This window comes from Ranitomeya imitator, chromosome 1 (genome assembly GCF_032444005.1).
Source record: "Ranitomeya imitator isolate aRanImi1 chromosome 1, aRanImi1.pri, whole genome shotgun sequence".
NCBI classification, from domain to species: Eukaryota; Metazoa; Chordata; class Amphibia; order Anura; family Dendrobatidae; genus Ranitomeya; species Ranitomeya imitator.
Window position 1 is genome coordinate 654,293,435 of NC_091282.1, and position 26,387 is coordinate 654,319,821.

The 26,387-nt window shown below is 48.8% G+C and overlaps 1 protein-coding gene across 1 annotated transcript; it reads left to right on the forward strand.

Moving 5' to 3' along the window:
• The first annotated feature begins 17,692 nt into the window (after positions 1-17,692).
• On the forward strand, positions 17,693-21,478 carry VPS72 (vacuolar protein sorting 72 homolog). The gene is made up of 6 exons (XM_069728745.1): positions 17,693-17,880; positions 18,987-19,139; positions 19,306-19,414; positions 19,492-19,668; positions 20,096-20,240; positions 20,534-21,478. Exons 1-6 carry the CDS (start codon positions 17,764-17,766, stop codon positions 20,907-20,909), a joined length of 1,077 nt encoding a protein of 358 aa, XP_069584846.1. The 5' UTR covers positions 17,693-17,763; the 3' UTR covers positions 20,910-21,478.
• The last annotated feature ends 4,909 nt before the right edge of the window (positions 21,479-26,387 follow it).

A 26,387-nucleotide genomic window follows, 5' to 3' on the forward strand; every position in this document is an offset into this window, starting at 1 on the left:
CGGGCGAAAACTTCCTGGAAAAGAAAGCACATGGTTTCATCACTGAGCAATCAGAACCTCTCTGTGACAAAACCGCCCCTGCTCCAATCTCAGAAGCATCAACCTCGACCTGGAACGGAAGAGAAACATCTGGCTGACACAACACAGGGGCAGAACAAAAACGACGCTTCAACTCCTGAAAAGCTTCCACAGCAGCAGAAGACCAATTAACCAAATCAGCACCCTTCTTGGTCAAATCGGTCAATGGTTTGGCAATGCTAGAAAAATTACAGATGAAGCGACGATAAAAATTAGCAAAGCCCAGGAACTTTTGCAGACTTTTCAGAGATGTCGGCTGAATCCAATCCTGGATGGCTTGGACCTTAACTGGATCCATCTCGATAGTAGAAGGGGTAAAGATGAACCCCAAAAATGAAACTTTCTGCACACCGAAGAGACACTTTGATCCCTTCACAAACAAAGAGTCAGCACGCAGGACCTGAAAAACCATTCTGACCTGCTTCACATGAGACTCCCAATCATCTGAGAAGATCAAAATGTCATCCAAGTAAACAATCAGGAATTTATCCAGATACTCACGGAAGATGTCATGCATAAAAGACTGAAACACAGATGGAGCATTGGCAAGTCCGAACGGCATCACTAGATACTCAAAATGACCCTCGGGCGTATTGAATGCAGTTTTCCATTCATCTCCTTGCCTGATTCTCACCAGATTATACGCACCACGAAGATCTATCTTAGTGAACCAACTAGCCCCCTTAATCCGAGCAAACAAGTCAGATAACAATGGCAAGGGATACTGAAATTTAACAGTGATCTTATTAAGAAGGCGGTAATCAATACACGGTCTCAGCGAACCATCCTTCTTGGCTACAAAGAAGAACCCTGCTCCCAGTGGTGATGACGATGGGCGAATATGTCCCTTCTCCAGGGATTCCTTCACATAACTGCGCATTGCGGCGTGTTCGGGCACGGATAAATTTAATAATCGACCTTTAGGGAATTTACTACCAGGAATCAAATTGATAGCACAATCACAATCCCTATGCGGAGGTAGAGCATCGGACTTGGGCTCTTCAAATACATCCTGATAATCAGACAAGAACTCTGGGACCTCAGAAGGGGTGGATGACGAAATCGACAAAAATGGAACATCACCATGTACCCCCTGACAACCCCAGCTGGATACCGACATGGAATTCCAATCCAATACTGGATTATGGGTTTGTAGCCATGGCAACCCCAACACGACCACATCATGCAGATTATGCAACACCAGAAAGCGAATAACTTCCTGATGTGCAGGAGCCATGCACATGGTCAGCTGGGCCCAGTATTGAGGTTTATTCTTGGCCAAAGGTGTAGCATCAATTCCTCTCAATGGAATAGGACACCGCAAAGGCTCCAAGAAAAACCCACAACGTTTAGCATAATCCAAATCCATCAGATTCAGGGCAGCGCCCGAATCCACAAACGCCATGACAGAAAACGACGACAAAGAGCATATCAAGGTAATGGACAAAAGGAATTTGGACTGTACAGTACCAATGACGGCAGACCTAGCGGACCGCTTAGTGTGCTTAGGACAATCAGAAATAGCATGAGTGGAATCACCACAGTAGAAACACAGACCATTCAGACGTCTGTATTCCTGCCGTTCAACTCTAGTCATAGTCCTATCGCACTGCATAGGCTCAGGTTTAACCTCAGGCAGTACCGCCAAATGGTGCACAGATTTACGCTCGCGCAAGCGTCGACCGATCTGAATGGCCAAAGACAAAGACTCATTCAAACCAGCAGGCATAGGAAATCCCACCATGACATCCTTAAGAGCCTCAGAGAGACCCTTTCTGAACAAAGCTGCCAGCGCAGATTCATTCCACTGAGTGAGTACTGACCATTTCCTAAATTTCTGACAATATACTTCTATATCATCCTGACCCTGGCACAAAGCCAGCAAATTTTTCTCAGCCTGATCCACTGAATTAGGCTCATCGTACAGCAATCCGAGCGCCAGGAAAAACGCATCGACACTACTCAATGCAGGGTCTCCTGGCGCAAGAGAAAATGCCCAGTCTTGAGGGTCGCCGCGCAAAAAAGAAATAATAATCAAAACCTGTTGAATAGGATTACCAGAAGAATGAGGTTTCAAGGCCAGAAATAGCTTACAATTATTTTTGAAACTTAGAAACTTAGTTCTATCTCCAAAAAACAAATCAGGAATAGGAATTCTTGGTTCTAACATAGATTTCTGATCAATAGTATCTTGAATTTTTTGTACATTTATAACGAGATTATCCATTGAAGAGCACAGACCCTGAATATCCATGTCCACACCTGTGTCCAGAATCACCCAAATGTCTAGGGGAAAAAAAAAGTGAACACAGAGCAGAAAAAAAAAAAAAATGATGTCAGAACTTTTTCTTTCCCTCTATTGAGAATCATTAGTTAGGCTCCTTGTACTGTTATGTTTGCTAATGACAGGTGTTATGAAGGCAATCCAGAAACACAGTGTGCTTAGCGATCAGAGCGCACACAGTGATCTGACAAATACCCAAAAATACAAGAACGAGCTCTGAGACGTGGAAACTCTGTAGACTGCACACCTGATCCTATCCTAAACACAACTAAAAGCGGCTGTGGATTGCGCCTAACAACTACCTAGGCAACTCGGCACAGCCTAAGAAACTAGCTAGCCTGAAGATAGAAAAATAGGCCTGACTTGCCCCAGAGAAATTCCCCAAAGGAAAAGGCAGCCCCCCACATATAATGACTGTGAGTAAGATGAAAAGACAAAACGTAGGGATGAAATAGATTCAGCAAAGTGGGGCCCGATATTCTAGGACAGAGCGAGGACAGTAAAGCGAACTTTGCAGTCTACAAAAAACCCTAAAGCAAAACCACGCAAAGGGGGCAAAAAAACCCCACCGTGCCGAACTAACGGCACGGCGGTACACCCTTTGCGTCTCAGAGCTTCCAGCAAAACAAAAGACAAGCTGGACAGAAAAAAAGCAACAAAAAAAAAAAGCAAAAAGCACTTAGCTATACAGAGCAGGAGGTCACAGGAACAATCAGGAGAAGCTCAGATCCAACACTGAAACATTGACAAGGAGCAAGGATAGCAGCATCAGGCGGAGTTAAGTAATGAAGCAGTTAACGAGCTCACCAGAACACCTGAGGGAGGAAGCTCAGAAGCTGCAGTACCACTTGTGACCACAGGAGTGAATTCAGCCACAGAATTCACAACAGTACCCCCCCCTTGAGGAGGGGTCACCGAACCCTCACCAGAGCCCCCAGGCCGACCAGGATGAGCCGCATGAAAGGCACGAACAAGATCGGAAGCATGAACATCAGAGGCAAAAACCCAGGAATTATCTTCCTGAGCATAACCCTTCCATTTAACCAGATACTGGAGTTTCCGTCTAGAAACACGAGAATCCAAAATCTTCTCCACAATATACTCCAATTCCCCCTCCACCAAAACCAGGGCAGGAGGCTCAACAGATGGAACCATAGATGCCACGTATCTCCGCAACAACGACCTATGGAATACATTATGTATGGAAAAGGAGTCTGGGAGGGTCAAACGAAAAGACACAGGATTGAGAACCTCAGAAATCCTATACGGACCAATAAAACGAGGTTTAAATTTAGGAGAGGAAACCTTCATAGGAATATGACGAGAAGATAACCAAACCAGATCCCCAACACGAAGTCGGGGACCCACACGGCGTCTGCGATTAGCGAAAAGTTGAGCTTTCTCCTGGGACAAGATCAAATTGTCCACTACCTGAGTCCAGATCTGCTGCAACCTATCCACCACAGAATCCACACCAGGACAGTCCGAAGACTCAACCTGTCCTGAAGAGAAACGAGGATGGAACCCAGAATTGCAAAAAAATGGAGAAACCAAGGTAGCCGAGCTGGCCCGATTATTAAGGGCGAACTCAGCCAACGGCAAAAAGGACACCCAATCATCCTGATCAGCAGAAACAAAACATCTCAGATATGTTTCCAAGGTCTGATTGGTTCGTTCGGTCTGGCCATTAGTCTGAGGATGGAAAGCCGAGGAAAAGGATAGGTCAATGCCCATCCTACCACAAAAGGCTCGCCAAAACCTTGAAACAAACTGGGAACCTCTGTCAGAAACAATATTCTCAGGAATGCCATGCAACCGAACCACATGCTGAAAGAACAAAGGTACCAAATCAGAGGAGGAAGGCAATTTAGCCAAGGGCACCAGATGGACCATTTTAGAAAAGCGATCACAGACCACCCAAATGACTGACATCTTTTGAGAAACGGGAAGGTCAGAAATGAAATCCATCGAAATATGTGTCCAAGGCCTCTTTGGGACCGGCAAGGGCAAAAGCAACCCACTGGCACGAGAACAGCAGGGCTTAGCCCTAGCACAAATCCCACAGGACTGCACAAAAGTACGTACATCCCGTGACAGAGATGGCCACCAGAAGGATCTAGCCACTAACTCTCTGGTACCAAAGATTCCAGGATGACCAGCCAACACCGAACAATGAAGTTCAGAGATAAGTTTATTAGTCCACCTATCAGGGACGAACAGTTTCTCTGCTGGACAACGATCAGGTTTATTCGCCTGAAATTTTTGCAGCACCCGCCGCAAATCAGGGGAGATGGCAGACACAATGACTCCTTCCTTGAGGATACCCGCTGGCTCAGATAAACCCGGAGAGTCGGGCACAAAACTCCTAGACAGAGCATCCGCCTTCACATTTTTAGAGCCCGGAAGGTACGAAATCACAAAGTCGAAGCGGGCAAAAAATAACGACCAACGGGCCTGTCTAGGATTCAAGCGCTTGGCAGACTCGAGATAAGTCAAGTTCTTATGATCAGTCAATACCACCACGCGATGCTTAGCTCCTTCAAGCCAATGACGCCACTCCTCGAATGCCCACTTCATGGCCAGCAACTCTCGATTGCCCACATCATAATTACGCTCAGCGGGCGAAAACTTCCTGGAAAAGAAAGCACATGGTTTCATCACTGAGCAATCAGAACCTCTCTGTGACAAAACCGCCCCTGCTCCAATCTCAGAAGCATCAACCTCGACCTGGAACGGAAGAGAAACATCTGGCTGACACAACACAGGGGCAGAACAAAAACGACGCTTCAACTCCTGAAAAGCTTCCACAGCAGCAGAAGACCAATTAACCAAATCAGCACCCTTCTTGGTCAAATCGGTCAATGGTTTGGCAATGCTAGAAAAATTACAGATGAAGCGACGATAAAAATTAGCAAAGCCCAGGAACTTTTGCAGACTTTTCAGAGATGTCGGCTGAATCCAATCCTGGATGGCTTGGACCTTAACTGGATCCATCTCGATAGTAGAAGGGGTAAAGATGAACCCCAAAAATGAAACTTTCTGCACACCGAAGAGACACTTTGATCCCTTCACAAACAAAGAGTTAGCACGCAGGACCTGAAAAACCATTCTGACCTGCTTCACATGAGACTCCCAATCATCTGAGAAGATCAAAATGTCATCCAAGTAAACAATCAGGAATTTATCCAGATACTCACGGAAGATGTCATGCATAAAAGACTGAAACACAGATGGAGCATTGGCAAGTCCGAACGGCATCACTAGATACTCAAAATGACCCTCGGGCGTATTGAATGCAGTTTTCCATTCATCTCCTTGCCTGATTCTCACCAGATTATACGCACCACGAAGATCTATCTTAGTGAACCAACTAGCCCCCTTAATCCGAGCAAACAAGTCAGATAACAATGGCAAGGGATACTGAAATTTAACAGTGATCTTATTAAGAAGGCGGTAATCAATACACGGTCTCAGCGAACCATCCTTCTTGGCTACAAAGAAGAACCCTGCTCCCAGTGGTGATGACGATGGGCGAATATGTCCCTTCTCCAGGGATTCCTTCACATAACTGCGCATTGCGGCGTGTTCGGGCACGGATAAATTTAATAATCGACCTTTAGGGAATTTACTACCAGGAATCAAATTGATAGCACAATCACAATCCCTATGCGGAGGTAGAGCATCGGACTTGGGCTCTTCAAATACATCCTGATAATCAGACAAGAACTCTGGGACCTCAGAAGGGGTGGATGACGAAATCGACAAAAATGGAACATCACCATGTACCCCCTGACAACCCCAGCTGGATACCGACATGGAATTCCAATCAAATACTGGATTATGGGTTTGTAGCCATGGCAACCCCAACACGACCACATCATGCAGATTATGCAACACCAGAAAGCGAATAACTTCCTGATGTGCAGGAGCCATGCACATGGTCAGCTGGGCCCAGTATTGAGGTTTATTCTTGGCCAAAGGTGTAGCATCAATTCCTCTCAATGGAATAGGACACCGCAAAGGCTCCAAGAAAAACCCACAACGTTTAGCATAATCCAAATCCATCAGATTCAGGGCAGCGCCCGAATCCACAAACGCCATGACAGAAAACGACGACAAAGAGCATATCAAGGTAATGGACAGAAGGAATTTGGACTGTACAGTACCAATGACGGCAGACCTAGCGGACCGCTTAGTGTGCTTAGGACAATCAGAAATAGCATGAGTGGAATCACCACAGTAGAAACACAGACCATTCAGACGTCTGTATTCCTGCCGTTCAACTCTAGTCATAGTCCTATCGCACTGCATAGGCTCAGGTTTAACCTCAGGCAGTACCGCCAAATGGTGCACATATTTACGCTCGCGCAAGCGTCGACCGATCTGAATGGCCAAAGACAAAGACTCATTCAAACCAGCAGGCATAGGAAATCCCACCATGACATCCTTAAGAGCCTCAGAGAGACCCTTTCTGAACAAAGCTGCCAGCGCAGATTCATTCCACTGAGTGAGTACTGACCATTTCCTAAATTTCTGACAATATACTTCTATATCATCCTGACCCTGGCACAAAGCCAGCAAATTTTTCTCAGCCTGATCCACTGAATTAGGCTCATCGTACAGCAATCCGAGCGCCAGGAAAAACGCATCGACACTACTCAATGCAGGGTCTCCAGGCGCAAGAGAAAATGCCCAGTCTTGAGGGTCGCCGCGCAAAAAAGAAATAATAATCAAAACCTGTTGAATAGGATTACCAGAAGAATGAGGTTTCAAGGCCAGAAATAGCTTACAATTATTTTTGAAACTTAGAAACTTAGTTCTATCTCCAAAAAACAAATCAGGAATAGGAATTCTTGGTTCTAACATAGATTTCTGATCAATAGTATCTTGAATTTTTTGTACATTTATAACGAGATTATCCATTGAAGAGCACAGACCCTGAATATCCATGTCCACACCTGTGTCCAGAATCACCCAAATGTCTAGGGGAAAAAAAAAAGTGAACACAGAGCAGAAAAAAAAAAAAATGATGTCAGAACTTTTTCTTTCCCTCTATTGAGAATCATTAGTTAGGCTCCTTGTACTGTTATGTTTGCTAATGACAGGTGTTATGAAGGCAATCCAGAAACACAGTGTGCTTAGCGATCAGAGCGCACACAGTGATCTGACAAATACCCAAAAATACAAGAACGAGCTCTGAGACGTGGAAACTCTGTAGACTGCACACCTGATCCTATCCTAAACACAACTAAAAGCGGCTGTGGATTGCGCCTAACAACTACCTAGGCAACTCGGCACAGCCTAAGAAACTAGCTAGCCTGAAGATAGAAAAATAGGCCTGACTTGCCCCAGAGAAATTCCCCAAAGGAAAAGGCAGCCCCCCACATATAATGACTGTGAGTAAGATGAAAAGACAAAACGTAGGGATGAAATAGATTCAGCAAAGTGGGGCCCGATATTCTAGGACAGAGCGAGGACAGTAAAGCGAACTTTGCAGTCTACAAAAAACCCTAAAGCAAAACCACGCAAAGGGGGCAAAAAAACCCCACCGTGCCGAACTAACGGCACGGCGGTACACCCTTTGCGTCTCAGAGCTTCCAGCAAAACAAAAGACAAGCTGGACAGAAAAAAAGCAACAAAAAAAAAAAAGCAAAAAGCACTTAGCTATACAGAGCAGGAGGTCACAGGAACAATCAGGAGAAGCTCAGATCCAACACTGAAACATTGACAAGGAGCAAGGATAGCAGCATCAGGCGGAGTTCAGTAATGAAGCAGTTAACGAGCTCACCAGAACACCTGAGGGAGGAAGCTCAGAAGCTGCAGTACCACTTGTGACCACAGGAGTGAATTCAGCCACAGAATTCACAACAGCTCACGCAAGCGTCGACCGATCTGAATGGCCAAAGACATAGACTCATTCAGACCAGCAGGCATAGGAAATCCCACCATGACATCTTTAAGGGCTTCAGAGAGACCCTTTCTGAAAATAGCTGCGAGCGCACCTTCATTCCATTGAGTGAGTACGGACCACTTTCTAAATTTCTGACAATATACCTCTATCTCATCCTGACCCTGACACAGAGCCAGCAAATTTTTCTCTGCCTGATCCACTGAATTAGGTTCATCGTACAGCAATCCGAGAGCCAGGTAAAACACATCGATATTACTTAATGCAGGATCTCCTGACGCAAGAGAAAATGCCCAGTCCTGAGGGTCGCCACGTAAAAAAGAAATAATGATCCTAACTTGTTGAACTGGGTCACCAGAGGAGCGAGGTTTCAAAGCTAGAAATCGTTTACAATTATTTTTGAAACTCAGAAATTTAGTTCTATCTCCAAAAAACAAATCAGGAATAGGAATTCTCGGTTCTAACATAGAATTCTGAACCACAAAGTCTTGAATATTTTGTACTCTTGCCGTGAGCTGATCCACACATGAAGACAGACCTTTAATGTCCATTGCTACACCTGTGTCCTGAACCACCCAAATGTCTAGGGGAAAAAAAGGCAAAACACAGTGCAGAGAAAAAAAAATGGTCTCAGAACTTCTTTTTTCCCTCTATTGAGAATCATTAGTACTTTGGTCCTCCAGTACTGTTATGATAAGGTAATTCAGTACCACAATGGACATAGAGGTCAGAGCACATACAGTGACCTGACAATAACCCAAAAACATTGAACAAGCTCTGAGACGTGGGAACTCTGCTGACCGCAGTCCCTAATCCTCTCCAACCACACTAGAGGCAGCCGTGGATTGTGCCTAACGCTCCCTATGCAACTCGGCACAGCCTGAGAAACTAGCTAGCCTGAAGATAGAAAATAAGCCTACCTTGCCTCAGAGAAATACCCCAAAGGTAAAGGCAGCCCCCACATATGACTGTGAGTTAAGATGAAAAGACAAACGTAGAGATGAAATAGATTTAGCAAAGTGAGGCCCGACTTTCTGAACAGAGCGAGGATAGGAAAGGTAACTTTGCGGTCAACACAAAACCCTACAAAAACCACGCAAAGGGGGCAAAAAGACCCTCCGTACCGATCTAACGGCACGGAGGTACACCCTCTGCGTCCCAGAGCTTCCAGCAAGCAGGAAAAAACAAATAGACAAGCTGGACAGAAAAAAAACAGCAAACAAAATAGCAAAGCAGAACTTAGCTATGCAGAGCAGCAGGCCACAGGAACGATCCAGGAGGAAACATGTCCAATACTAGAACATTGACTGGAGGCCAGGATCAAGGCACTAGGTGGAGTTAAATAGAGCAGCACCTAACGACTTCACCACATCACCTGAGGAAGGAAACTCAGAAGCCGCAGTACCACTTTCCTCCACCAACGGAAGCCCACAGAGAGAATCAGCCGAAGTACCACTTGTGACCACAGGAGGGAGCTCAGCCACAGAATTCACAACAAACACCCCACAGACCTGCCATATACTGGGAACACCCCACAAGACCTGCTGTATACCGGGAACACCCCACCAGACCTGCCGTATACCAGGAACACCTCACAGACCTGCCATATACTGGGAATACCCCACAAGACCTGCCGTACACCGGGAACACCCCACAAGACCTGCTGTATACCGGGAACACCCCACAAGACCTGCCGTATACCGGGAACACCCCACAAGACCTGCCCTATATCGGGAACACCCCACAAGATCTGCCGTATACCGGGAACACCCCACAGACCTGCCGTATACTGGGAACACCCCACACAGCCAGCCGTATACTGGGAACACCCCACAGACCTGCCGTATACTGGGAACACCCCACAAGACCTGTGGTATACCTGGAACACCCCACAGACCTGCCGTGTACCGGGAACACCCCACAAGACCCGCCGTATACCGGGAGCACCCCACAAGACCTGCCATATACCAGGAACACCCCACAAGACCTGCCGTATACCGGGAACACCCCACAAGACCTGCCGTATACCGGGAACACCCCACAAGACCTGCCGTATACCGGGAATACCCCACAGACCTGCCGTATACAGGGAACATCCCAAAAGCCTGCCACATACCGGGAACACCCCACAAGACCTGCCGTATACCAGGAACACCTCACAAGACCTGCCGTATACTGAGAACACCCCACAAGACCTGCCGTATACCAGGAACACCCCACAAGACCTGCCGTATACCGGGAATACCCCACAGACCTGCCGTATACTGGGAACACCCCACAAGACCTGTGGTATACCGGGAACACCGCACAAGACCCGCCATATACCGGGAACACCCCACCAGACCTGCCGTATACCAGGAACACCCCACAGACCTGCCATATACTGGGAATACCCCACAAGACCTGCCGTACACCGGGAACACCCCACAAGACCTGCTGTATACCGGGAACACCCCACAAGACCTGCCGTATACCGGGAACACCCCACAAGACCTGCCCTATATCGGGAACACCCCACAAGATCTGCCGTATACCGGGAACACCCCACAGACCTGCCGTATACTGGGAACACCCCACACAGCCAGCCGTATACTGGGAACACCCCACAGACCTGCCGTATACTGGGAACACCCCACAAGACCTGTGGTATACCTGGAACACCCCACAGACCTGCCGTGTACCGGGAACACCCCACAAGACCCGCCGTATACCGGGAGCACCCCACAAGACCTGCCATATACCAGGAACACCCCACAAGACCTGCCGTATACCGGGAACACCCCACAAGACCTGCCGTATACCGGGAACACCCCACAAGACCTGCCATATACCGGGAAAACCTCACAGACCTGCCGTATACAGGGAACATCCCAAAGGCCTGCCATATACCGGGAACACCCCACAAGACCTGCCGTATACCGGGAACACCCCACAGACCTGCCGTATACTGGGAACACCCCACACAGCCAGCCGTATACTGGGAACACCCCACAGACCTGCCGTATACTGGGAACACCCCACAAGACCTGTGGTATACCTGGAACACCCCACAGACCTGCCGTATACCGGGAACACCCCACAAGACCCGCCGTATACCGGGAGCACCCCACAAGACCTGCCGTATACCAGGAACACCCGACAAAAGACCTGCCGTATATCGGGAACACCCCACAAGACCTGCCGTATACCGGGAACACCCCACAAGACCTGCCGTATACCGGGAACACCCCACAGACCTGTGGTATACCGGGAACACCCCACAAGACCCGCCGTATACCGGGAGCACCCCACAAGACCTGCCGTATACTGAGAACACCCCACAAGACCTGCCGTATACCAGGAACACCCCACAAGACCTGCCGTATACTGAGAACACCCCACAAGACCTGCCGTATACCAGGAACACCCCACAAGACCTGCCATATACCGGGAAAACCTCACAGACCTGCCGTATACAGGGAACATCCCAAAGGCCTGCCATATACCGGGAACACCCCACAAGACCTGCCGTATACCGGGAATATCCCAAAGGCCTGCCATATACCGGGAACACCCCACAAGACCTGCCGTATACTGGGAACACCCCACAAGACCTGTGGTATACCGGGAACACCCCACAAGACCCGCCGTATACCGGGAGCACCCCACAAGACCTGCCGTATACCAGGGACACCCCACAAGACCTGCCATATACCGGGAAAACCTCACAGACCTGCCGTATACAGGGAACATCCCAAAGGCCTGCCATATACCGGGAACACCCCACAAGACCTGCCGTATACCGGGAATACCCCGCAGACCTGCCGTATACCGGGAACACCCCACAAGACCCGCCGTATACCGGGAGCACCCCACAAGACCCACCGTATACCGGGAGCACCCCACAAGACCTGCCATATACCAGGGACACCCCACAAGACCTGCCATATACCGGGAAAACCTCACAGACCTGCCGTATACAGGGAACATCCCAAAGGCCTGCCATATACCGGGAACACCCCACAAGACCTCCCGTATGCCGGGAATACCCCGCAGACCTGCCGTATACTGGGAACACCCCACAAGACCTGTGGTATACCGGGAACACCCCACAAGACCCGCCGTATACCGGGAGCACCCCACAAGACCTGCCGTATACCAGGAACACCCCACAAGACCTGCCGTATACTGAGAACACCCCATAAGGCCTGCCGTATACCAGGAACACCCCACAAGACCTGCCGTATACTGAGAACACCGCACAAGACCTGCCGTATACCGGGAACACCCCACAAGACCCGCCGTATACCGGGAGCACCCCACAAGACTTGCCGTATACCAGGAACACCCCACAAGACCTGCCGTATACCGGGAACACCCCACAAGACCTGCCGTATACCGGGAACACCCCACAAGACCTGCCGTATACCGGGAATACCCCACAGACCTGCCGTATACAGGGAACATCCCAAAGACCTGCCATATACCGGGAACACCCCACAAGACCTGCCGTATACTGGGAACACCCCACAAGACCTGTGGTATACCAGGAACACCCCACAAGACCCGCCGTATACTGAGAACACCCCACAAGATCTGCCGTATACCAGGAACACCCCACAAGACCTGCTGTATAATGGAAACACCCCACAGACCTGCCATATACCAGGAACACCCCACAGACCTGCCATATACCGGAAACACCCCACAGAGCTGCCATATACCAGGAACACCCCACAGACCTGCCATATACTGGGAACACCCCACACAGCCAGCCGTATACTGGGAACACCCCACAAGACCTGCCGTATACCGGGAATACCCCACAAGACCTGCCGTATACCAGGAACACCCCACAAGACCTGCCGTATACCAGGAACACCCTACAAGACCTGCCGTATACTGAGAACACCCCACATGATCTGCCGTATACCAGGAACACCCCACAAGACCTGCTGTATAACGGAAACACCCCACAGACCTGCCATATACCAGGAACACCACACAGACCTGCCATATACCGGAAACACCCCACAGACCTGCCATATACCAGGAACATCCCACAGACCTGCCATATACTGGGAACACCCCACAAGACCTGCTGTATACCGGGAACACCCCACCAGACCTGCCGTATACCAGGAACACCCCACAGACCTGCCATATACTGGGAATACCCCACAAGACCTGCTGTATACCGGGAACACCCAAGACCTGCCGTATACCGGGAACACCCCACAAGACCTGCCCTATACCGGGAACACCCCACAAGATCTGCCGTATACCGGGAACACCCCACAGACCTGCCGTATACTGGGAACACCCCACACAGCCAGCCGTATACTGGGAACACCCCACAGACCTGCCGTATACTGGGAACACCCCACAAGACCTGTGGTATACCTGGAACACCCCACAGACCTGCCGTATACCGGGAACACCCCACAATACCTGCCGTATACCGGGAACACCCCACAAGACCTGCCGTATACCGGGAATACCCCACAGACCTGCCGTATACAGGGAACATCCCAAAAGCCTGCCATATACCGGGAACACCCCACAAGACCTGCCGTATACTGGGAACACCTCACAGACCTGCCGTATACTGGGAACACCCCACAAGACCTGCCGTATACCAGGAACACCCCACAAGACCTGCCGTATACTGGGGGGACACCCCACAAGACCTGCCGTATACCAGGAACACCCCACAAGACCTGCCGTATACCGGGAATACCCCACAGACCTGCCGTATACTGGGAACACCCCACAAGACCTGCCGTATACTGGGAACACCTCACAGACCTGCCGTATACTGGGAACACCCCACAAGACCTGCCGTATACCAGGAACACCCCACAAGACCTGCCGTATACTGAGAACACCCCACAAGACCTGCCGTATACCAGGAACACCCCACAAGACCTGCCGTATACCGGGAATACCCCACAGACCTGCCGTATACAGGGAACATCCCAAAAGCCTGCCATACACCGGGAACACCCCACAAGACCTGCCGTATACTGGGAACACCTCACAGACCTGCCGTATACTGGGAACACCCCACAAGACCTGCCGTATACCAGGAACACCCCACAAGACCTGCCGTATACTGAGAACACCCCACAAGACCTGCCGTATACCAGGAACACCCCCACAAGACCTGCCGTATACCGGGAATACCCCACAGACCTGCCGTATACTGGGAACACCCCACAAGACCTGTGGTATACCGGGAACACCCCACAAGACCCGCCGTATACCGGGAGCACCCCACAAGACCTGCCGTATACCAGGGACACCCCACAAGACCTGCCGTATACTGAGAACACCCCACAAGACCTGCCGTATACCAGGAACACCCCACAAGACCTGCCGTATACCGGGAATACCCCACAGACCTGCCGTATACTGGGAACACCCCACAAGACCTGTGGTATACCGGGAACACCCCACAAGACCCGCCGTATACCGGGAGCACCCCACAAGACCTGCCGTATACCAGGGACACCCCACAAGACCTGCCGTATACCAGATACACCCCACAAGACCTGCCGTATACAGGGAACACCCCACAGACCTGCCGTACACCAGAAACACCCCACAAGACCTGCCGTATACCGGGAACACCCCACAAGACCTGCCGTATACCGGGAACACCGCACAAGACCTGCCGTATACTGAGAACACCCCACCAGACCTGCCGTATACCGGGAGCACCCCACAAGACCCGCCGTATACCAGGAACACCCCACAAGACCTGCCGTATACTGAGAACACCCCACAAGACCTGCCGTATACCAGATACACCCCACAAGACCTGCCGTATACCAGATACACCCCACAAGACCTGCCGTATACCAGGAACACCCCACAAGACCTGCCGTATACCGGGAACACCCCACAAGACCTGCCGTATTCCAGGAACACCCCACAAGACCTGCCGTATATCGGGAACACCCCACAAGACCTGCCGTATACCGGGAACACCCCACAAGACCTGCCGTATACCGGGAATACCCCACAGACCTGCCGTATACAGGGAACATCCCAAAGGCCTGCCATATACCGGGAACACCCCACAAGACCTGCCGTATACCAGGGACACCCCACAAGACCTGCCGTATACTGAGAACACCCCACAAGACCTGCCGTATACCAGGAACACCCCACAAGACCTGCCGTATACCGGGAATACCCCACAGACCTGCCGTATACTGGGAACACCCCACAAGACCTGTGGTATACCGGGAACACCCCACAAGACCCGCCGTATACCGGGAGCACCCCACAAGACCTGCCGTATACCAGGGACACCCCACAAGACCTGCCGTATACTGAGAACACCCCACAAGACCTGCCGTATACCAGGAACACCCCACAAGACCTGCCGTATACCGGGAATACCCCACAGACCTGCCGTATACTGGGAACACCCCACAAGACCTGTGGTATACCGGGAACACCCCACAAGACCCGCCGTATACCGGGAGCACCCCACAAGACCTGCCGTATACCAGGGACACCCCACAAGACCTGCCGTATACCAGATACACCCCACAAGACCTGCCGTATACAGGGAACACCCCACAGACCTGCCGTACACCAGGAACACCCCACAAGACCTGCCGTATACCGGGAACACCCCACAAGACCTGCCGTATACCGGGAACACCCCACAAGACCTGCCGTATACTGAGAACACCCCACCAGACCTGCCGTATACCGGGAGCACCCCACAAGACCCGCCGTATACCAGGAACACCCCACAAGACCTGCCGTATACTGAGAACACCCCACAAGACCTGCCGTATACCGGGAATACCCCACAGACCTGCCGTATACAGGGAACATCCCAAAGGCCTGCCATATACCGGGAACACCCCACAAGACCTGCCGTATACCAGGGACACCCCACAAGACCTGCCGTATACTGAGAACACCCCACAAGACCTGCCGTATACCAGGAACACCCCACAAGACCTGCCGTATACCGGGAATACCCCACAGACCTGCCGTATACTGGGAACACCCCACAAGACCTGTGGTATACCGGGAACACCCCACAAGACCCGCCGTATACCGGGAGCACCCCACAAGACCTGCCGTATACCAGGGACACCCCACAAGACCTGCCGTATACTGAGAACACCCCACAAGACCTGCCGTATACCAGGAACACCCCACAAGACCTGCCGTATACCGGGAATACCCCACAGACCTGCCGTATACTGGGAACACCCCACAAGACCTGTGGTATACCGGGAACACCCCACAAGACCCGCCGTATACCGGGAGCACCCCACAAGACCTGCCGTATACCAGGGACACCCCACAAGACCTGCCGTATACCAGATACACCCCACAAGACCTGCCGTATACAGGGAACACCCCACAGACCTGCCGTACACCAGGAACACCCCACAAGACCTGCCGTATACCGGGAACACCCCACCAGACCTGCCGTATACCGGGAACACCCCACAAGACCTGCCGTATACTGAGAACACCCCACAAGACCTGCCGTATACCAGATACACCCCACAAGACTTGCCGTATACCAGATACACCCCACAAGACCTGCCGTATACTGGGAACACCCCACAGACCTGCCATATACCAGATACACCCCACAAGACCTGCCGTATACCAGATACACCCCACAAGACCTGCCGTATACTGGGAATACCCCACAGACCTGCTGTACACCAGGAACACCCCACAAGACCTGCCGTATACTGAGAACACCCCACCAGACCTGCCGTATACCGGGAACACCCCACAAGACCTGCCGTATACTGAGAACACCCCACCAGACCTGCCGTATACCGGGAACACCCCACAAGACCTGCCGTATACCGGGAACACCCCACAAGACCTGCCATATACCGGGAACACCCCACAAGACCTGCCGTATACTGAGAACACCCCACAAGACCTGCCATATACCGGGAACACCCCACAAGACCTGCCGTATACCGGGAACACCGCACAAGACCCCCATATACAAGGAAACACCCCAAAAGACCTGTTGTATACCTGGAACACCCTACAAGCTCTGCCGTATACCAGGGTGATGTGATCCCACCAAGACAATCCCATCACCACGACGCATATACCAGTTTGCTATGGCGTCACATTGTAATCTATTTATCACCTTCCTACTATCGCAGGGAGAACAATAATAAAGATGGGCACAAATGTGAATAATATCAACTTTATTCCTTTCCCTTCTGTCTTCTATGAAGTAGAAATCACTTGGTGTGATCAGCCATGTTGTGGTTGGATTTTGGTTGTCACCGTCAGTGACTGTCTCTCTCCACATTGTCGCAGATCTGATGATGTTTTAGCGTTTCTTTGAATGCTGGATTATGTCGACTTCTCTGATTGGCTAAGACGGTGTTCGCTTCTGTGCTGCATTCTGATTGGCTGGATCGCTCGGCGCTCGCTCGCGTTTCCTTGTTCCCACTGTATGCTCGTTCTGTCGCTGGCCGATTTGTAGAACCGCAAGATGAGTTTGGCGGAGAGCAGAGCCCCCCGAAAGACGGCGGGAAACCGCCTGTCCGGTCTGCTGAACCGTGAGGAGGAGGATGAGTTTTACAAGACCACATATGGAGGCTTCAACGAGGTCAGTGTTTGCAGAGGAACTATCTCTAGGTCTCTATAACAGCAGAGCCTGCAGGCTGTCATAAAGGCATGCTGGAACTTCTAGTCCTCGTTCATATTCATTTGTTCTTCCCAGTCCTCTGCACTTCTTGGAGCTCCAGCCCTGTTCTCATATACCAGGACCCCAGGCTATAAAGGGTGAAGTGATTTTGGCATCTTACACCCCAATATGAGGGGTCTTCATGCTGCCCACAGTGATTCTGGGTAGAAGAGCAGCAGGCGGGCACTTAGCGGTGATTTTATCCCCTTTCTGACATGTGACGTCTCTGACAGTGACCCATTGCCTGGCACAATCATTCTGGGGTCTCCGACCCGCCAACGATTACTATGAGCTGATGCATAGCTCCCGACAGTTCCGCATCCAGCTGTCCCTGAGAGACTGGGGCATGTGTCCTCGGGACATCATAGTGACGATGCCGACAGCAGATCCCTGCTCCAGTGTTACTTTGGGGTAGAGACTGAAGGACCTGCAAGTCATGTGACTGCCAGCAGAGAGCAGCTCTGTCACTGAGGATAGTGAGGGGGACATCATACTGATTGGGGGCATCATATAGTGTGTGGGGACATTATACATTGTGATGGGTGGCGGAGGCGTCATACTGTGTGTGGGGGAGTGGTGAGTCCATCACACTGTGTGAGAGACATGGGGGCATCTTATTGTGTGGAGTGTCTTACAATTGCCATTATTTTGGCCACCTCTCCTCCCCCTATTGAGTGTAATAAAAAGAGTTTCATATTGGCCACCTCTCCTCCCCCTATTGAGTGTAATAAAAAGAGTTTCATATGTGCCCTAAAATGGTAGCAATAGCAATGACACACAAATACGAAGACGCCTAGACATCAATTTTAGCTTTCTCCAACCCGGTCCAAATGTTTCCAAAGGTGTGGACATTCAAAAATGGGTGAACGGCTGCACTTCACAGCAAGTTCCCCCCAGTTGTAAAGGACACTAGAAAAGGTGCTTGTTGTACGTTTTTGGCGGTGGACGACTCATCTACCCAGTGACTGATGGTACGACATCCCCTTTAAAAATCCTTACTGGCTCCGACTTTCACTTTCTTTCCTTAGGAATCTGGCGATGAGGAATACAACCAGGTCCGATCGGAGAGCGAGGATGAGGTGGACTCTGACTTCGACATTGATGAGGGCGATGAGCCCACCAGTGACCACGAGGAGGATGAACCCAAGCGGAAGCGCAGGGTAGTGACCAAGGCTTACAAGGTGAGGGCAGAAGTAGTCTTCCAGCTGGGAAGAGTGAGAGAGATGCTGTAAACGACCTTATGGTTAGTTTGAATTTGTGTAGTGGGTGGGTAAAGCATGGTGGATATCCACTCGGTCACTTCTATTCCCCCTCATTTATGCTACAGCCCCCTTGTCTCCTCCACAGGAGCCGATTCAGCTCCTGAAGCCCAAGCCGAAGCCAAAACCTGATGCTACGCCCAAAAGCCGTGCAGAGAGACCACCCCCGCAGGAGGTCACAGAAGACAGCGTGGACAGTGAGTGTGTGGTGACTGTTTACTGGTCGTTGCTCCTTGTTGTTTTCAGCTCCCCTGAACTTTGTTTTGTTTGACAGGTCGAAAGCAGATGCGCCAGTCTACCACAGAGCACACGCGCCAGACCTTCCTGCGCGTGCAAGAGAGGCAGGTGCAGTCTCGCAAGAAAAAAGGGCCTCACCCTGACAGACCCCTGACCCAGGAGGAGCTTCTGGAGGAGGCCAAGATTACTGAGGAGATCAACATCCGCTCGCTGGGTAAGGCTATGTTCACATTAGCATCTTTGGACGCAGCGTCGTCGCCGCAACGCACGACGGATGTGAAACGCATGGAAAAACGCATTGTTTTGTGACGCATGCGTCCATTTTTGGCTTGATTTTGGACGCAAAAAAAAATGCAACTTGCTGCGTCCTCTGCGCCCTGACGCTTGCGCCAAAAATGACGCATGCGTCATAAAACGCAAGACAACGCATGTCCATGCGCCCCCATGTTAAATAGGGACGCATGCGTCGTTGCAGCTGCGCCCGACGCAGCCCCGCAAAACACTAATGTGAACGTAGCCTAAGTACAAGGTGGTGAAAAAAAGTTATGACTCGAGGAAGAAGAGTAAGAAATTGTCGCCAATCGGGAAGGAGTTAATAGTTTTGCTAATCGCCCCGTATACTGTTTTTCTTCTGCTTGCAGAAAATTACGAACGCCTGGAGGCAGACAAGAAGAAGCAGGTGCAGAAGAAGCAGAGATACGTGGGGCCGACCATCCGCTACCACTCCGTGGTCATGCCTCTTATCGCGGATGCCGGCGTGAAGGAGGAAAACGTAGACGTGGAAGGGTGAGTGCAATCAATTTGGCCGCCATGGCAGATTCACTGAGTCGCACAGAAACTCCCCCTCCTCTTAGGCTAGTTTCACACATCAGTTTTTTGTTTTCAGGCTAAATCCGGCCAATTTGTAAAAAAACGGATCCGGTGCAAATTGTGAAAATTCCGTTATTTAGCTGGATCCGTCTTTCTTTAATGCACATGGATTTTAGAGAGAGAGAGAGAGAGTAAGGCTTTGTACTGGTATTGGTAATGGCGGCCATATTGGTTCCAAACTAACAATGAGCCCCATTCTTCTTTTCCAGGTTTGAGCAGGAGCAGTCCGGTGAGTCAGTTGTGCCTCCTGTCAGCAAATGTTCCCGAACCTTCATCACCTTCTCCGAAGATGAGACTTTCGAACATATTTTTCCGAGGAACAAAACCCGCCTCCCCGTCCGCGAGCTGTGCCCCGTCACCCACAAACCCGCCCAGTACAGAGACCCCATCACTGACATCCCCTATTACAACGCCCGCGCCTTCAAGATCATCCGAGAGGCGTACAAGAAATACATCACTGCCCACGGCCTGCCCAACGCCGCCATGGCTGCCGCTTCCATGGCTCCTGCCACCACCACACAGGACACCAGCCAGCGCAACACGCGGCAGAAAATAGTCATCAAGCAGAGCGTGCCGACATCCTGATCACCCGGACAGTGCAGGAGACTGAGGAAGACAGGCGCACAACAACTCTCATCAGTCATAGGTTTTTTAAAAGTTTTTCTATATAATAAATTATTTTCTGGTCCCAGTCCCTTCTGTGCGGGTGTAATCTCCTTAGACTATGGTGGGACACAGAGGGAATCTGAACAGAATTCTTTGAGTTAAAATAAATATTAACCCCTTCACCACCTTTGGATTTTCCAATTTTTGTGTTTTCATTTTTTGCTCCCCTTCTTCCCAGAGCCGTAACTTTTTTATTTTTCCATCATTATGGCCATGTGAGGCCTTGTTTTTTGCGGGACGAGTTGTACTTTTAAACAACACTATTGGCTTTACCATATTGTGTAGTGGAAATGGGAAAAAAATTCCAAGTGCGGTGAAATTGCAGCAAAAAGTGCAATTCTAGAATTGTTTTTTGTTTTCTACCATGTTTACCAAATGCTAAAACTGACCTGCAATTATGACTATCCAGGTCATAGACACCAAACAAACGTGTCTAGGTTCTTTTTTTATTTAAGTGGTGAAAACAAAATCCCACATTTGTTTTTTTTTTTAAAAATGGCGCTATTTTCTGAGACCTGTAGTGTCTCCATTTTTTATCATCTGGGGTGGTGATGGCTTATTTTTTTGTGCGCCGAGCTGATGTTTTTATTCATACCATTTTGAAGATACAATATATTGGTCGCCCGCTATTGCAACATTGTGGTGACCAAGAAAACATAATTTTGGCTTTTTTATTTATTTATTTTTTTTTTCATGTTACACCATTTACCTATCGAATTAATTCTTTTTATATTATGATCGGGCATTTGAACGTGGTGATACCAAATATGTGTATTTTTTTTTATTATTTATTTTGAATTGGGCAAATGGGGGGTGAGATGAACTTTTTTTTTTTTTAACCCCTTTACCCACATTTGCATGTTAATGACCAGGCCAATTTTTAGAATTCTGACCACCGTCCCTTTACGAGGTTATAACTCTGGAACGCTTCCATGGATCACGGTGATTCTGAGCTTGTTTTCTTGTGACATATTGTACTTCATGATAGTGGTAAAATTTCTTTGATGTGACTTGTTTATTTGTGAAAAATGGAAATTTGGCAAAAATTTAGCAATTTTCCATCATTGAACTTTTATGCGCTTAAATCACAGAGATATGTCACACAAAATCCTTAATAAGTTACATTTCCAACATGTGTGTCCAGTTTTGGGCACCGGTGCTCAGGAAGGATATAATGGAACTAGAGAGAGTACAAAGGAGGGCAAGAAAATTAATAGAGGGGGTGGGGGAGCTACAATACCCAGAGAGATTAGCAAAATTAGGATTATTTAGTCTAGAAAAAAGACGACTGAGGGGCGATCTAATAACCATGTATAAGTATATAAGGGGACAATACAAATATCTCGCTGAGGATCTGTTTATACCAAGGAAGGTGACGGTCACATGGGGGCATTCTCTTCATCTGGAGGAGAGAAGGTTTTTCCACCAACATAGAAGAGGATTCTTTACTGTTAGGGCAGTGAGAATCTGGAATTCCTTGCCTGAGGAGGTGGTGATGGCGAACTCAGTCGAGGGGTTCAAGAGAGGCCTGGATGTCTTCCTGGAGTGTAACAATATTGTATCTTACAGTTATTAGGTTCTTTAGAAGGACCTAGATCTGGGGATTTACTCTGACGTAATATAGGCTGAACTGGATGGACAAATGTCTTTTTTTTGGCCTTGCTAACTATGTTACTATTAACCCTTCAGGTGCTTCACAGGAATTTTTGGAATGTTTAAAAAAAAATAAAAATGAACATTTAACTTTTTTTCACAAAATTTACTTCTGATTCAATTTGTTTTATTTTACCAAGGGTAACAGGAGAAATTGGACCCCAAAAGTTGTACAATTTGTCCTGAGTACGCTGATACCCCATATGTGGGGGTAAACCACTGTTTGGGTGCATGGCAGGGCTAGGAAGAGAAGGAGCGCCGTTTGACTTTTCAATGCAAAATTAGCTGGAATTGAGATCGAATACCATGTCGCGTTTAGAGAGCCTCTGATGTGCCCAAATAGTGGAAAACCCCCACAAGTGACACCATTTTGGAAATTAGAGCCCCCAAGGAACTTATCTAGAGACTAGATGTGTGGTGAGCACTTTGAACCCCCAAGGGCTTCACAGAAAGTTATAACATAGAGCCATACATTTTTTTTCCACAAAAATGATCTTTTTGCCCCCAATTTTTTATTTTCCCAAGGGTAACAGGAGAAATTAGACCCCAAAAGTTGTTGGGCAATTTGTTCTGAGTACGCTGATACCCCTTTTGGGAGGGTAAACCACTGTTTGGGCGCATGACAGAGCTCGGAAGGGAAGGAGTGCCGTTTGACTTTTTCAACGTAGAATTGATATCAGACACCATGTCGCATCTGGAGAGCCCCTGATGTGCCTAAACAGTGGAAGCCCCCCAAATCCTAACCCCAACACACCTCTAACCCTAATCCCAACCATAACCCTATCCACAAACCTAACCCTAACACACCCCTAATCCCAACCATAATTCCATTCCTAACCCTAATACCAACCCTAATCCTAACCCCAACTTTAGCCCCAACCCTAATTTTAGCCCTAACCCTAGTGTGAAAATTGAAATAAATACATTTTTTGTCTTTTATTATTTTTCCCTAACAAAGGGGGTGATAAGGGGGGTTTGATTTACTATTTATAGCGGGTTTTTATGTTTGGCAGCTGTCACACACTAAAAGACACTTTTTATTGCAAAAAATAGTTTTTGCATCACCACATTTTGAGACCTATAATTTTTTCATATTTTGGCCCACAGAGTCATGTGAGGTCTTGTTTTTTGCAGGACGAGTTGATGTTTTTATTGGTACCATTTTCAGGAACATGATTTTTTTAAATCTCATTTTATTCCTATTTTTGGTAGACAGAATGAGCAAAAAACAGCTATTCATGAATTTTTTTTTTTTTTTTTTTTGGGGGGGGGGCATTTATAACGTTCCGTATGTGGTAAAATTGATAAAGCAGTTTTATTCTTCGGGTCAGTACGATTTATATAATTTATATAATTTTTTTTTCATGTTTTGGCGCTTTTATGTAATAAAAACTATTTTATAAAAAAAATTGTTTTTGCATCAGTTTATTCTGACAGCTATAACTTTTTTACTTTTTTGCTGATGATGCTGTATGGCAACTCAATTTTTGCAGGACAAGATGACGTTTCAGCGGTACGATGGTTATTTATATCCGTCTTTTTGATCGCGTGTTATTCCACTTTTTGTTCGGCGGTATGATGATAAAGCATTTTTTTTGCTTTTTCTTTTTAAGGGGTTTACTAAAGGTGTTAACTAAATATTTCACGGATCCGCACATTCCTAAACCAAGAATCTGCAAAGACCCTAGTCCATGCCCTCATCATCTCCCGCCTTGACTACTGTAACCTCCTGCTCTGTGGCCTCCCCTCTAACACTCTTGCACCCCTCCAATCTATTCTAAACTCTGCTGCCCGACTAATCCACCTGTCCCCCCGCTATTCCCCGGCCTCTCCCCTCTGTCAATCCCTGCACTGGCTCCCCATCACCCAGAGACTCCAGTACAAAAACCTAACCATGACATACAAAGCCATCCACAACCTGTCTCCTCCATACATCTGCGACCTCGTCTCCCGGTACTTTCCTGCACGCAACCTCCGATCCTCACAAGATCTCCTTCTCTACTCCCCTATTATCTCCTCTTCCCACAATCGCATACAAGATTTCTCTCGTGCATCCCCCCTACTCTGGAATGCTCTACCACAACATATCAGACTCTCGCCTACCATCGAAACCTTCAAAAAGAACCTGAAGACCCACCTCTTCCGACAAGCCTACAACCTGCAGTAACCACCGATTGACCAAACCGCTGCACAGCCAGCTCTACCCTCACCTACTGTATCCTCACCCATCCCTTGTAGATTGTGAGCCCTCGCGGGCAGGGTCCTCTCTCCTCCTGTACCAGTTGTGACTTGTATTGTTAAAGATTATTGTACTTGTTTTATTATGCATACCCCTCCTCACATGTAAAGCGCCATGGAATAAATGGCGTTATAATAATAAATAATAATAATAATAACTAGCGGGACAGTTTTATAGGTCGTTACTGCCACGGCGATACCAAATTTGTGTACTTTTATTTTTTAGATTTTTTTTTCATTCAAATATTTATTTAGTGATCAAATAAATCAAATATAAATATATATATGTATATATATATATATGTGTATGTATATATATATATATATAATGTACTTCGCGCTGTGAGTGGGGGTTAAATTCCGCGCCAATATCGCTGATTGGTCGCAGCCCGGCTGGCCGATCAGCAAAGCGTGGTTCAAATCTGGCGCCAATTCGCGGCCGGACTGCACCTGTTGCTGATTGGTCACGGCCGGCCGGGCACAACCAATGACCGAAGCGGTGTTTAAATACCGCGCCAATATCGCTGATTGGTCGCGCACGGCCGGCCGGCCACGACCAATCACTGAAACGGTGTTTAAATCCCACGTCAATTCGCGGCTGGACTGCGTCTGTCGCTGATTGGTCGCAGGATGTCGGGGGTTCGGGGCGCTGGATGTCGGGGGTTCGGGGTGCAGGGTATAGTACAGCCATGTAGTAGATAGCACAGCCATGTAGTATGTAAAATATAGCACAGCCACGTAGTATATAGCACAGCCACGTAGTATATAGCAGAGCCACGTACTATATAGCAGCCACATAGTATGTAGTAGGCCACATAGTATATAGCAGCCACACAGTATATAACACTGCCCACGTAGTATATATCAGTCACGCAGTATATAACAGCCCACATAGTATACAGCAGTGTGGGCACCATCTTTGTAAAAAAAAAAAAAAAAGAATAAAATAAAGAATAGTTATATACTCACCCTCCGGCGTCCACCGAAGTTGTCCCGATGCGTGCGAGGCTGCCGCCAGCTTCCGTTCCCAGAGATGCATTGCGAAATTACCCAGATGACTTAGCGGTCTGCGAGACCGCTAAGTCAGCTGGGTAATTTCGCAATGCATCTCTGAACGGAAGCTGGTGGCAGCCTTGCCGCTCGCGCGCATCGGTGGACGGCGGAAGGTGAGAATAGCACCATTTTTTTAATTATTTTTAACATATCTTTTTACTATTGATGTAAAAAGTTCGTCACACAGTGTTAATAGCGTTAACAGACTGCATTACACTGCGTTATGCCGCGGTGTAACGCAGTCGGTTTAACGGACTGCTAAAACGCTATGTGGGCGGCGGGTGCTGACTGGGAGGGAGGGGGTTTGTATGGAGGGGGCACTGACTGTAGGGAACTAGGGAGCGGCCATTTCGCAGCGGGACTGTGCCCGTCGCTGATTGGTCGCCGGGTGGCCGCGACGAATCAGCGGCTTGGGATTTCCGACAGACAAACAGACGGAAGTGCCCCTTAGAC

Coding starts and splice junctions, on each gene's coding strand:
- VPS72 (XM_069728745.1), top strand. CDS start 17,764: ATGAGTTTGGCGGAGAGCAGAGCCCCCCGAAAGACGGCGGGAAACCGC. Junction 19,140..19,305: donor TAGTGACCAAGGCTTACAAG/GTGAGGGCAGAA, acceptor TCTCCTCCACAG/GAGCCGATTCAGCTCCTGAA. Junction 20,241..20,533: donor GAAAACGTAGACGTGGAAGG/GTGAGTGCAATC, acceptor CTTCTTTTCCAG/GTTTGAGCAGGAGCAGTCCG.